This window comes from Pleurodeles waltl, chromosome 5, assembly GCF_031143425.1.
Source record: "Pleurodeles waltl isolate 20211129_DDA chromosome 5, aPleWal1.hap1.20221129, whole genome shotgun sequence".
NCBI lineage: Eukaryota > Metazoa > Chordata > Amphibia > Caudata > Salamandridae > Pleurodeles > Pleurodeles waltl.
In genome coordinates, this window is record NC_090444.1 from 48,288,150 (window position 1) to 48,301,102 (window position 12,953).

The 12,953-nt window shown below is 43.3% G+C and overlaps 1 protein-coding gene across 2 annotated transcripts in view; it reads left to right on the forward strand.

The window, feature by feature from the left end:
- LOC138295322 (uncharacterized) overlaps window positions 1-12,953 on the forward strand; it is a 190,151-nt gene that overhangs the window by 118,063 nt on the left and 59,135 nt on the right. For both annotated transcript variants that reach the window (XM_069233543.1, XM_069233542.1), the window contains one exon: window positions 10,130-10,273. In XM_069233543.1, coding sequence (XP_069089644.1) covers window positions 10,130-10,273 — 144 coding nt within the window. The remainder of the gene's footprint in view (window positions 1-10,129; window positions 10,274-12,953) is intronic.

A 12,953-nucleotide genomic window follows, 5' to 3' on the forward strand; every position in this document is an offset into this window, starting at 1 on the left:
ATCTGTGTTTGATGGTTTTCCCTTTTGGAGCCAGCAATGCAGATATTCATTAAAGGACAGGACACAATAGTACTAATCACACACTATTAGTTGTATATGTTCTGGACCGCATGTCCCAGTGCCAATACTGAGGTATGTGTGTAAGTGTATTGAGGAAGGAACTTGCCATCCTTTATGACACCACTCACAGCTGCACAGACTGCAGAGTACTGTTTTTTTGTGCCTACTGTTGGTTGTTCTAAACCATCAGTATATATTATCCTTTGATACTAAACAAGATGTTTGTTGGTACTCAATATTCAACCTTATGTTGCAGAAATTCTTGAGTCTGGAGTTTTGAGTCAAAAATGTAATCTAAATCAGTGGCATTCATAGATGTTGCCCATTGAATCCAGCATGGATGCAATGCTTTAGTGTTTGGGACGCTGGCTTTTGTAACAGTCTCGAGGGCTGGTATGGGGTTTATGACACTAATGCATTTTCCCAGGGCTAGAGGCCTCTCTTGTATGACAGCCATCTGAACCGCAGTCAGAATCTTACCAGTAGGAGCAAACCTTTGTTCACCTATGGAGTACAGATGTGATTTGTATACTATAGGTACGGTGTCAACTTCATTGAATGTTATATTGGTCAATCCGATGGCACCAGCAATTACTCTGATGACCAAATTTGTTTTGTTATCATATGTGTAAGTCCTTTTCAAGCATGTCCTGCTGCAATCCCCTCAGAATGTCTGTGTGCTCGACTGCCCAGTATTTACTTGGAAAGTCTGGGCATATTAAGTCATGCAATGGTTTTATGCATTGTGCATAATCTGAAATGTAAGTTCTTCTAAAGTTGCATAAAAACAATAACGATTGCAGCTTCTTAATTGTGCGCATATTTCTAGAGGCTCTAGGGTCTTTTCTTCACCAGATAACTCGTATCCCAATGAAAGGATACTGAGAAAAGCAATTTTAGTTTTTCTAAAGGTTGAATTTCTAGCCTATTTCAGCAAATCCCACAAAAATGTGGGACACCCTTCTTAAATGTTTCAAGAGATCATCATCTGATACCATTTACAAAAGACAATGCCTCTGGGTCAGTGTTGTGTAAGAGGGATGTTACACATGCTGAGGACAGTCCATGTCTGTTCTTAACCCCTCTGGAGCCCAGAAAATTTTATTTGTGAGCCTAATAGGCTGAAGGCTGTTACATCGCTACTTTCAGGCGCTATATTCTGGCTGAAGAAGCCATTGGACATGTCTAATGTTGTTTTGTGTTTTTTTGAATACTGAATTATTAATCAGTGCTGTGCTGTGAGCATTTTGAATAGCAAATTGTGTATGACTCTTTAATTGTCTGTAATCTAAGAATATTCTGTAAGAATGGTCTGGCTTAGCTACAGAAAGCGAGGAGTTGTTCATTGGTGAGACACAAGGCTCAATTACACCCTGGTATTCAAGTTGTGTGAGTATTTCCCTCACTGGTTCTTTAGCATCATGTTTAATGGGATATTGAAGTTGAGGCTGTGGTTGTGATCCAGTAGGTATTCTGTGGTAGAGATAGTCTCTGTCCCACCCCACATGATTGCGATACAGAGCAGGGGTTTGTGCCAATGCCCAATCTAAAGCGTAGGCTTCTCTCAACTCTACAGGAACCCGGAGTGAGAAGGATTGAATACTTATTTCTTCCACTGGAGGGACATTACAGAGAAATTTGGGTGGCCAATCCTTTTTGGCCAGAAGGCTATCATAATTTGCAGTTAATCACTCCCAAATTATTACTTCAATTGTGTGCTCAAAATCTCCCTCTATTTTTATATTTACTTTATAAACCCTATCTTGGGGAGATGCGCCTGTCTGCAGTTTCTGTTTCTAAAAAGTAATTACTTACTGTCACATTCAGAAGCTCTTGAAGATTCCGGTGAAATGTTGTGACATCTGCCGCACTGTCTAGCTGAGTCAGTGCCCACTTCCTGTTCCGCAGTAGAGTTCTCATTATGTGTGGCATTTCTAGCTGAAACTGCAGACACCTTTTTCTTTTTAAACTGTTGTTTCTGTTGGGGAAGTTTCTCTTCCTTTTTTATGGAAGGTTCAGAGGCACGTTGTGAATCTTTTCTCAATTTCATGTATTTGTTTCATTGTTTGGAATGCCCCCCCTCTCTCACTACGTTTATCCGGCGAGTCCTGAAAGGAACAAGATTGGTGTGTAGGAATAAATTGATATAATCAGGAATTTTTAAACAATTTCTATTACTTAAGTTGTATCGTTTCTCAGAAGTGTAGATTCTCCTCTCTGTTTAGCATTATCTTTTATGTTGTTTTTGTTTTTCCCAGAGTTTTTCAGAACCATGTGATCTTTATTTTGTTTTTGTTTATCCCATAGTATTTTAGAACCCTCTGTTGCTTACTTGGTAGAATCCTTATTGGATTTACCTTTTAATTGTAGTTTACTCAATCTGATTCCCAAACTATCCCGACCTGTACTAGAATAAGTCTCAGCGATATTTTTTGGCAGCTCTCCCTCCTGATCCTGTACAGGAAAATAACAGAGACACTGGTGTACTGCCAGACCTAATGCTTACCCTATATTGTTGATTAATATTATTCAGAATACTGTAGCAAAGTTGCCCATTTATTTAATCCCCAGGTCTAGGGCCAGGGCAGTCCCATACCCATCTTAAATTTGTTTCAACACTTACAGAAGATTCACCATTGTCAGTGTACTGTGTGTGGGAGTATAGAGTGCAGCAAAAACTGCACCCCATGTGGCACAGTTGTCCAACGAGGCAACCGTCCCAAATGGCAAGCACATTGTGAAAATGCTATGTTTATCTTGGGGTCTGTATGGGGAACCACTGCTTCCAAGCCGCTTATTTTTTCTGCTAACTAAAACTGAATTTCTTCATGTTGGGAGGGTACCTTACCCATGATCGAATGTACTGTTGCAGGATTAATGCGTGCTGTTACTAAATATGGTTGCGCCGGAGCAGCCCTTGCTGAGGCAGCATTCAATGTTTGTATTACACATTGTATTAAACGTCTATATTCTTGGACTAAATCATTATGCAGGTGGTATACATCTGCTATAATCATTGTATTAGTGTTAGGGTGTGGTGTGTATTTTGCCAGCTGTGGGCATGTATGACCCTCATTATTAAAAGGACCTAGCCTACAACGGGTGCAACGGGTGTTAGGGTGCCATCAAGCCAATTTTGGTGTTCCTGAAAAGATAGGGTTTTCTCTAAATATACATATTCTCTGTATTGTGGTGGTCGTTTAGTAGGAATGTAATGATGACAGAGGTGTGTGTTCCCATCTGCTGCTAGAAAACTGACCCAAGAATCAAAAATTACAGTTCTATATGCTGGATTTGCCTCAACTACAAATGTAACTGCTCCTCCCTTCAGTGTGAGGCCATTACTAATTAAGTGAGTTGTAAGGGGAGCCTCATGTTTGCTGCAATTACAACCCTTCGAGGTTCTTCCATACTTCAATTTTGTATAGTTCATACTTAGGGATACAAACCTTTTAAAGGTTCAAGCTTGAACAACCTACAGCAATAAATGAGAGTAATCTATCCTACCTGAAGAGAATATCACATCTACCAATGATGTCTCCATATAACGTAGTAAGGGTGTCCTTAGCATGTAAGACAGATATTTTGAAGATCTGTATTTCAGTGCTACACAAACTTTGGAAGTGCCATGTTGCAAAGACTCCCATTATAGTAACGCTATAGTTGCTAGATTTGGGCTACAGCACCACCAAGTGCAGGGGACTGAGTTTGATCCTGTGCCGTGTGACAACTATTGGCCTAACCCTTCCGGCCAGCTACCAACACCTCAACAGCATCTAAGAGTAAAAGAGATTTGTGGCAGCCTCACACATGACATTTAGATTTTCTCAGGGAAATCGTGGTGAAACAGATATTACCCCTTTCTCTCAGTCACATATGTCTTACACATGTAAAACAAAGAGAAATAGGGCTAGGTTCTATAAGTTTTATTAAATTAACTGCATTCTTTGTAAAAAGGCATGTATTGTGATGATAAGGATGATAAAACACAATAAAAGCAAAGTAATGACAAGGAAAATGAAACATAGGAAAAGTTCCACCATACTGTCGCAATGATGAATATAAAATCCCTACCTGCACTACTAATATTCTCTACAAGAGCATGGAAGCGTAAGCCATAATCTGCCAATCAGGCCGCTCTGGAAGGAGCTCATCCCCTATACCTGTGTTTGTAGGTGAAGAATAAGTCTGTTGGTCTACTTGAAGTCCTCTCACATGGAGGCAGAGAAGGCGATAGGTCTCAGCAGAAACTGCAAGGAAGCGTGCAGCATGCAATGGCAACTGGCTGGAATTCCCCGCTACCGTATAGGGAGAGTGAGGTGTTTTATTATAATACATCTGGTTTGAGAAACTGCCCTGACGTGACCACATGTATATTTCTATGTATTAGTGGTGAGGACATGATGAATGCTTTGTGCCAGCAATACTGGTAAACTTATCATGTTCAGCCTTGGATAAAGCATAGAGTGAATATATTGTGCAGAGAATGAAAAACAAAATGCTGCATGAAAAGAAAGAGATAAAATAATAAAAAACATCTTCACTAAAATGAAGCTTTGGCAAAAATAATACAAATATTAAAATACCATGTATCTAGGTAAAAGGGCACAAGCTGTAGCCAACACTAAAATAATGTACATGTTCCATTGCTAAAGTAGCCACAGAAAACAGCTGGATGGAATTATACCGTGTGAGAAAAGCCCTCTTTTGACATGGCTAGCCCCCACTCTTTGCCTGGTACGTGATGTAGCCCAGAAGTTGTTAGTGCCCAGGGCCACTGTTAACCAGGTTCCCTGGGCCAGAGCTATTTCCATAAACTGTTGTGAAGCATGGGCACAATTGGCAACACCTTTAGATGTCGCTATAAATCCTTAGTAAATAGTACATATATACCCAGGGTATGGGGTACTAAAAGTAGGCCCTTGAGGGCAGCAGTACTGATTGTGACACCGTCTAGGGCCTTGCATCTAGAGGCACCAGTCCTACCATTGTAGGATGAGTGATCTGGTGAAAACCAAAAGCACAAACTCAACATTGCACACTACCTGTGTGCCCTGTCTACTATACATTGCATGCACTATGGGTAAGACACCCCTCTGGCAGGCCTTTCAGCCCTAAGGCAGGGTGCACTATACTTTATGTGAGGGCATAGCTACTTTGAGCAATAGATCCCCACTGTGTCCTTGCCAAACCATGGGAATTGTGAGTGAACAGAGCAACCACTTGAATACATTTGCTGGACACTTGTCACGGCTACATGATGGCCACTCTGAACCCTAAGTTGTTTGGTATCATATGATAAATCCAAACTGGTACCAATGTTGGATGCATTCTAAAATGTAGCCAGGGGTCACCTTAGAGGTGCCCCCTTGCAAAAGCTAACCACCCTGGCATGGTTGCTGACTGGTCCTGAGCAGCCTGTCACTGCCAGACACAAATCTGCACACCTGGAGTGAGGGCCTCTGCCCTCCGGGATGCAGAACAACGCCCTTCCTGGGTGGAGGTGCTAACACCCTCTCCCTCAGGAAATCTGCTCTGCCCTGTTGGTAAGCCTCAAAGATCTTGCTGCCTTTGAAACTTGACCTCAAGGCTTGCTGCTAGCAGCAGATGGCCACCCGGTTGCAAACCCCTACTTTTGGAAGGAAGCAACCGCAGGAAACTTAAACAAAGGACAGGAGGAGTGGCCCTACTTGGCATGCACCACCCCTAAGGTTCCTCTTGGATGGAAGGAAAATAGCCTATCAGGTGTAGGTGACCTCTGCCCACTGGACGTGGTCACTTAGTGGGTGTAGCCACCCTAAGGTAGATGTCCCATTGGCCATTACCAGGTTCACCCCAAAAAGGCCAGTACATACAGTATTTAGGGGGCATCCCTAGACTAAGAACTCATATCCAATGACCAAAAGAAGACCAGTGCCAAAATGATCCAAGGCACGAGAATTGTGGACCTGCTGCACAAAGAAAAGGTGACAAACCTGCCTGCTGCACCCAGAACCCAACAATCACTGCTGAGAAGCTGATGAAAAACTGGAAAATCTCTAAAGAACCACAGAGGACTTCCAGGCTTCTCACATTGCCAAAGAACTCCCTCCTTAGTGGAGGTGCCACTCTAAATTCACAAGGAACCAACAAGCCAGTTCTGTCCACTTCACTGACTGGATGCTAACTCTGCAACTGGATACCACAGCCAGACCAAACTTCACAGCAAAGACCGTGAGGACAAGTCCTGGCAGTCTGCTAAGTTTGGTGGCACAGCACCCTCGAGCAGCTGATATTGGTCTCCTAGCTTTGGGTATCCCAAAAAGCAGCCCACCTGGAACTGTAAAAGGATCAGGAGGAAGCCCCTGTCAAGGGACTTCAGAAACAACCCAGACCTCCCACCAGAGTCCCCTGTTGGGTCACTGATTCGCTGATTCGCTCTGCAACAGGTGGCCCTGTCCCCTGCACAGAAGAACCAGCTATGCTCTAAGAGTCCCCCACCCCTTACATCCTCGACACTTCAAGGGGACCCCCAGGATTCACCTTTAAATTTACCTGTGCAGTGCTTTTCCAAGTGGTCCCCTGGAGTGGCCCTGCACCAGCTCCAGAGACCTTTCCCTGCCGCTTCCTCCAGAACCAGGAGCCACCTAAACTTCTCCAGCTGGCACAGTTTGTCCACCGATGTCCTCGACCATTCTGCAAAAGAAAAACTTGGTAAACCTACTATATTATTTTATATGCATTTGTGTAATTTCTCACAAAAAGACTATTTTTATTAAACTTCAAACATTCATATCTCAAAAAGTACATAACCAATTTAAATGATCTTGGTCTTACAATCTACATAAAAATCTGAAGTATTTTTATAAATAGAGTTATTCCTTTGAGTGTGTGAGATGCAAAATTTATACTTTGAGTACAACAAATGCTTTGCACTTCTCCAAGATTGGCCTAACTGCTCGACCAAGCTACCATAAAAATTAGAGCATTAGGTGGTCTGGTTTTCACCCCTGTAAACCAATGTGTGGTTACCTGGGCTCTCTGCACAGCGTGCCTAGCTTTGCACACTACATAGAGAGCTAGCCTCCTATATCCCAAACTTGACAGAAAGGTAGGTTTTGGTCGAGAAAACACCCTTTTTGTGATTTGGGGTAGTTCAGTAGTTTTGGAGTTATTAAACCAAAAATAAATATAGCTATCTGGGCAGAGCTTAAGCACATATTGCATGGTGAGCTCTGATTGGCTGCTAGCACTTTAACCAGGAAGTGCTGGCAGCCATCTTGGGACTCGGACTCAGCAGAGGCCCAGAAAGAAACATACAAAAAGAAAAGGTGGCAGGGTAGAGGTGGTCTCTTGCTCATGTGTTCTTCTTCTAATTTTCACTGCTTTCTTCTTGCTTTTTCCCCCATCTTTTGCTGCCTTCTTGTTCCTTTCCCCTCATTTTCACTGATTTCACTTTGCTTTTTCATCTATTGTTTTGTGTGCCCTCCCCTTGCTTTTCCCTTGTTTTCACAGCTTTATCCTTGCTTTTTCCTCAATATTTTGTGTGCTTTCTCCTTTCTTTTCTCCCATTTTCACTGCTTTCTCCCAGATTTCCCCTGTTTTTTGAGGGCCTTCTCCTTGCTTGTCCCCCGTTTTCGCTGCTTTCTCCATGCTTTTTCCTCCAGGTTTCTGTGTGCCTCCTCCTTGCTTTTTCCTCCTTTTCCTTACTGCTTTCTCCTTGCTTTTCCCCTGGTTCTCTTTGTTTTTTCCTTACTTTTTCACCCATTTTTAATGACTTCTCTCTGTTTTCTATTGTTTTCACTGCTTTCTCCTTGCTTTTCCCACATATTTTGTGTCATCTTCTTGCTTTTCCATCATTTTCACAGCTTTCCCCATGCTTTTTTAACTATTTATTTATTATGGTCCTTTGTGAAGTGGTAGTGTAGAATGTGCATTGCACATTTGCCCAACGAGGTAGCACTTACTAATTAGTCAGTAGAAAGTACTTCATTTGGGTAGGCATTTTGCACCAAACTGTGAACTCTTTTTGGATAAATATGCAGATGAAGATCTATTCTGGCACAATGTTTGTTTCACAGAAATTAAACCTCAATGGGAACCACTTACAAATGTAAAACATAGCAGGTGCCCCAATTGAACCTCTGCTTCTGTAAAGGCCAGATGCTCCCAACGTTTTCAACTCATCCAATTCAAAGAAAGGGTGCTTTCTCTGCAATTCCACTTTGAAAAAACACTCTGAAATATTTGATGGCTGTGAATGCATCCTGGCACTGTTGGAGTGCAATCTCTGTTGTAGTGAATGTGATGAATTGGTTCTTTCCCCCGTGCTTTAAAAAACACTTTCACATTAATATTAACATTAATATGTAAGAACTTCGCTTTGGGACCAGTTAGAGAAATGCAATTTCCACTCAAATGAATAGTAGTTTAAAAGGTTCGTTATTGGTAATGAAGGATTTTCTATTACTATTCTGAAAATGCCACTTTCATTAAGTTGCCGTTATTTTTCTGCCTAAAACAAATCTGCTTTTCTACCAGTGCCAGCGTCACATGACTGTGAATGGATCTCCTGTGGTATTTTTTGTATTCCTTCCAGAAATAGAGACCAAAGGGCACTGTCTTGTGTATTATATTGTTTATGTACCACTGTCCTTGTTCTTAACTGAAAACCCCACTAAAAAACAGATTTAACCAATGGCCTTGCTCTCCTGGGCAGGATGTCATAGGGTTATAATCAGCCCTTCCTGATCTTTAACAGGTAGCCTCAGGCCAAACCCAGGAAAGGGGAAAGGTAAGACAACTGTGGCATCCTTCACCCACACACTGGCACTAAGGATAAAAGTGGCACCTTCAGAACATCTCATCAGAAAACTCCTGCACCTGTAGAAGATTAGGAATATGGACTGCTCGGCTGTCTGAAGAAGGAAGATTGGATCTACTTGCCTTGAACTCAGGCTTCCTAGAAGTAACTGCAAGGGTTGGTTGACTTGCCTACTGTTTGAGCTATAGGAACACAAAAAGCTACCAGAGGCCTACCCTGCAATGGCCCAGATAACCAATACCACCTGGACCTGCCAGAGTCAACCACCAAAAAGTGTTCCCCTGGCCTGGGCACTTAGCACCAGAGTGCACTCCTCCTGAACTCAAGATGAAGATACAGAGGTTTTGGGTTTCTCATGAAGTATACTGTTTGTGATGAATGGCCACCAGAGTAAAGTTCCAATGAGACCCGCACTTTGTGCTGATAGAGACAGCCTGCTATGATTGCCAACGCAAAGCTCAAGGGACGACTGGCTCTTAATGCCAAAAGAGCACCTGATTGAAACACTCGATCTGCTCCTAGTGCTGACAATGACCTTCTTGTGGCACCCTCCAACATGAATGGTAGCTTCTCATGAGAACTTGAGAAGGTAACTCTTCAGAGGGATGAGCCTCGTTCCTCTATCTGACCTATACTCCATCATGGTTGGCCAGAATTTGTGACTTTCCTTGGTCCGGCAGGCCAGTTAAGTGTGAGTGGAACTTTTAGGCGCTGTTTTCACATAAATGTTTACAAACTCAAATATCCAGTTCTCCTAATTGGATTTTGGTAATTTTGGTTTCCTTTTATTTATTAAATTTAACTCTATTATGTAATTGTTTTGAGATTTTTCTTGTGTTGTCTTTTCACTTTATTACTGGCTAACGTCTCCATAAATACTGTACACATTTTCTGCAAGGTAATTGTACCAAGCTATCAGAGGGTTAAGCACAGCTTTATTTAGTGACTTTGTGGCACATCCTGACAAGGACTATGTGTATTAAATGAGTGGGGTTTCTACCTTTCTCAACTAGTAACCCAATTTCTTACAGTTAATTCGCCATATTCAGTGCTTTCGTATGAAGTGCGCTCTTGTGTTCCTTTTTTGTTACCTTCTAAACCATTAGAAATTGTAGTGAATCCCTATATACATTGAAAGGCACTTTGGTGACTTGTCTTGTTCATCAAATCTACCATTCTTCCCTTTCAGGGTACCATTTATGTTTTTAATGTGTAATGTGTGCCTGAAACATAATAATGTTAATTAAAAAAAGACATTATTCCCAGTTACAGTGAAACCAGGAACATGCCCACCACCATCTGCTCAGTGCGGGCTTCCTTTGCCTGCACAGCAGTGTGAAGATGACAGTGACTGCCCAGGCAGGAAGAAGTGCTGCTCCCAGTGTGGAATACGGTGCACCAATCCTTCTGGTATGATTTTGTTCACATTTTGTCTGGTGGGAGTAATGTTGGGTTTTGGTAAATAAATGTCTATTTAAATGTTTTCAAGAGCTTGCCCCTTGGACAGAGCGTTTTTGTGATCAGGGGTCAGAGATAGTATTCCTGGATTTCCAGATCAGAGCTGAAGTCCAATCAGACGCAGGATTTGCAGAATATTAAACTACCTGCAGCTCATAGCAAGAATGAGCTCATAGCTCTAATTTCCTGGCTGTCCTGGCTAGAGTGAGCTCCTAATAAAGCCTTCCTGAAAACTCCACCATCCACAAGAGAGAAGCGGTCTGGATATTATGTTATTGTGCTTGGATGAGGATAATTTTGAGATTCAGCAATCTGACCCTCAACACAACAAGTCCACAAGACAAAGTCAAAGGGTGTTCAAACCTAAGCATGAATTAAGTTTAGTAAATTAATCTTAGGTATGGAAAGTCAAAACAGTGTGGCCACAATCACAAATGCAAGACAATAAATGGTTTTACATCAGCAGTGCAAGCAGAGTCAAGGAAGACAAGATTTTAGTAGGTTACACTGATTTTTGTTTGTGTTTTTAGAGTACATGTAGGAAAGTACCATCTTGCCTGGCATGTTATCTCCATTTTTACATGTATGTAAGTTTGTTTTTGCCTGTCTCACTGGGATCCTGCTAGCTACGAACCCAGTGCTCATAGTTGGTGGCCTGAATGTGTATACCTGTGTAGTGACTAACTCTGTCACTGAGGCTCTGCTTATCCTCTCCCTGCCTATAAAATTGTCACTATGGGCTAGTGACCACTTTTACCAATTCTAATTGGCACACTGGAACACCCTTATAATTCCCTAATATATGGTACCTAGGTACCCAACCCAGGGTATTGGGGTTCCAGGAGATCCCTATGGGCTGCAGCATTTCTTTTGCCACCCATAGGGAGCTCAGACAAACCTTACACAGGACTGCCACTGCAACCTGAGTGAAATAATGCACACATTATTTCACAGCCATTTTCACTGCACTTAAGTGCATATCCTTAAGACTTAAGGATATGTCTAACCTTCACTTGCTAAAGGTTAGGTGCAAAGTTACTAAGTGTAAGAAGTTACGCTGCTGCCACACCACAGACAGGATTCTGCCCTCCTGGGGTCTGGGCAGCTCAGTCCCAGGAAGGCAGAACAAAGAATGTCCTCTGAGAGAAGGTGTCACACCCTCTCCCTTTGGAAATAGGTGTTAAATTCTGGGAAGAGATAGCCTCTCCCAGCCTCTGGAAATGCTTTGATGGGCACAGATGGTGCCCTCCTTGCATAAGCCAGTCTATAATGGTTTAGGGAACCCCCAGTCCCTGCTCTGGCGCAAAACTGGACAAAGAAAAGGAGAGTGACCTCTCCCTTGTCCATCACTACCACAGGGTGGCCCAGACCTGTGCCATCTTGGATCCAGAGGTGTGAGGGCACTCTGGAGTCCTCTGAGTGGCCAGTGCCAGCAGGTGATGTCAGAGACCCCTCCTGATAGATGCTTACCTGACTAGCTGGCCAATCCTCCTCTGAGGGCTATTTAGGGTGTCTCCAGTGAGCGTTTCTTCAAATAACGACTTGCAAGAATTCACCAGCGTTCCTCTGCACCTCTCTCTTTGACTTCTGCCAAGGATCGACTTCTGACTGCTCCAGGATGCCTGCAAAACTGCAACAAAGTAGCAAGAAGACTACCAATGACATTGTAGCGCCTAATCCTGCCAGTTTTCTCAACTGTTTCCTGGTGGTGCGTGCGTGCCTTCATCCTGCACTGGAGGCCACAAATAAATCTCCAGTGGGTTGAAGGAATCTTCCCCCTGCTGCAGCAGGCACCAAACTTTGGCATCACTTGTACTCTGGGACCCCTCTCATCCTGATGAGCATGGCCCCTGGAACACAGGTGGTGGACCCAAGTGACCAAAACTGTCAAGAGGTCCAACTGTCCAAATTTGGAGGAGGTAAGTCCTTGCCTCCCCTCTCCAGACAGTAATCCTGGGCACCGTGTGAACTGCAGCTACAAAGGCTTCTGTGCACATTTCCATGAAATCATTTGTGCACAGCCAATCCCAGGTCCCCAGCACTCTGTCCTGCGATGCACAGCTCCCTGAGTTGATCTCTGGCTTCGGTGGACCCACTTTTGCAGTGTTGAGACGACTGCCGTGTTCAGACATCTTGAACCCTTGTTCAAGTGCTTCTGTGGGTGCTATCTTCTTGTGCATGGGCTCTCTACATTGCAGAGGGTCCCCTATGTCTCCTCTCCCAAGTGGTGACATCCTGATCCTTCCTGAGCCCAGGCGGCACCCTTTTTCTTCAAATACAACTCTTGCAGGTAGCAAGGCTTGTTTGTGGTATTTTGCCAAGGAAACAACTCTGCACCCTCCAGCACTCCGTGAGACATCTTCTGCATGAAGGAGAAGTTCCTAGGGTCTTTTGTTGTTGCAGAATCTTCAGCTTCTTCCATCTAGAGGCAGCCATTTTGCACCTTCATCCAGGTTTAGTGGGCTCCTGCTCCCCCCGGAAACTTTCACGACTCTTGGACTTGGTCCCCTTCCTTTGCAGGTCCTCAGGTCCAGGAATCCATATTCAGTGCTTTGCAGTCTGTTGTGGTCTTTGCAAAATCCTCTATCACTTTACTCCTACTTTCCAGGGTCCTGGGGTGGGGTATCTTGGA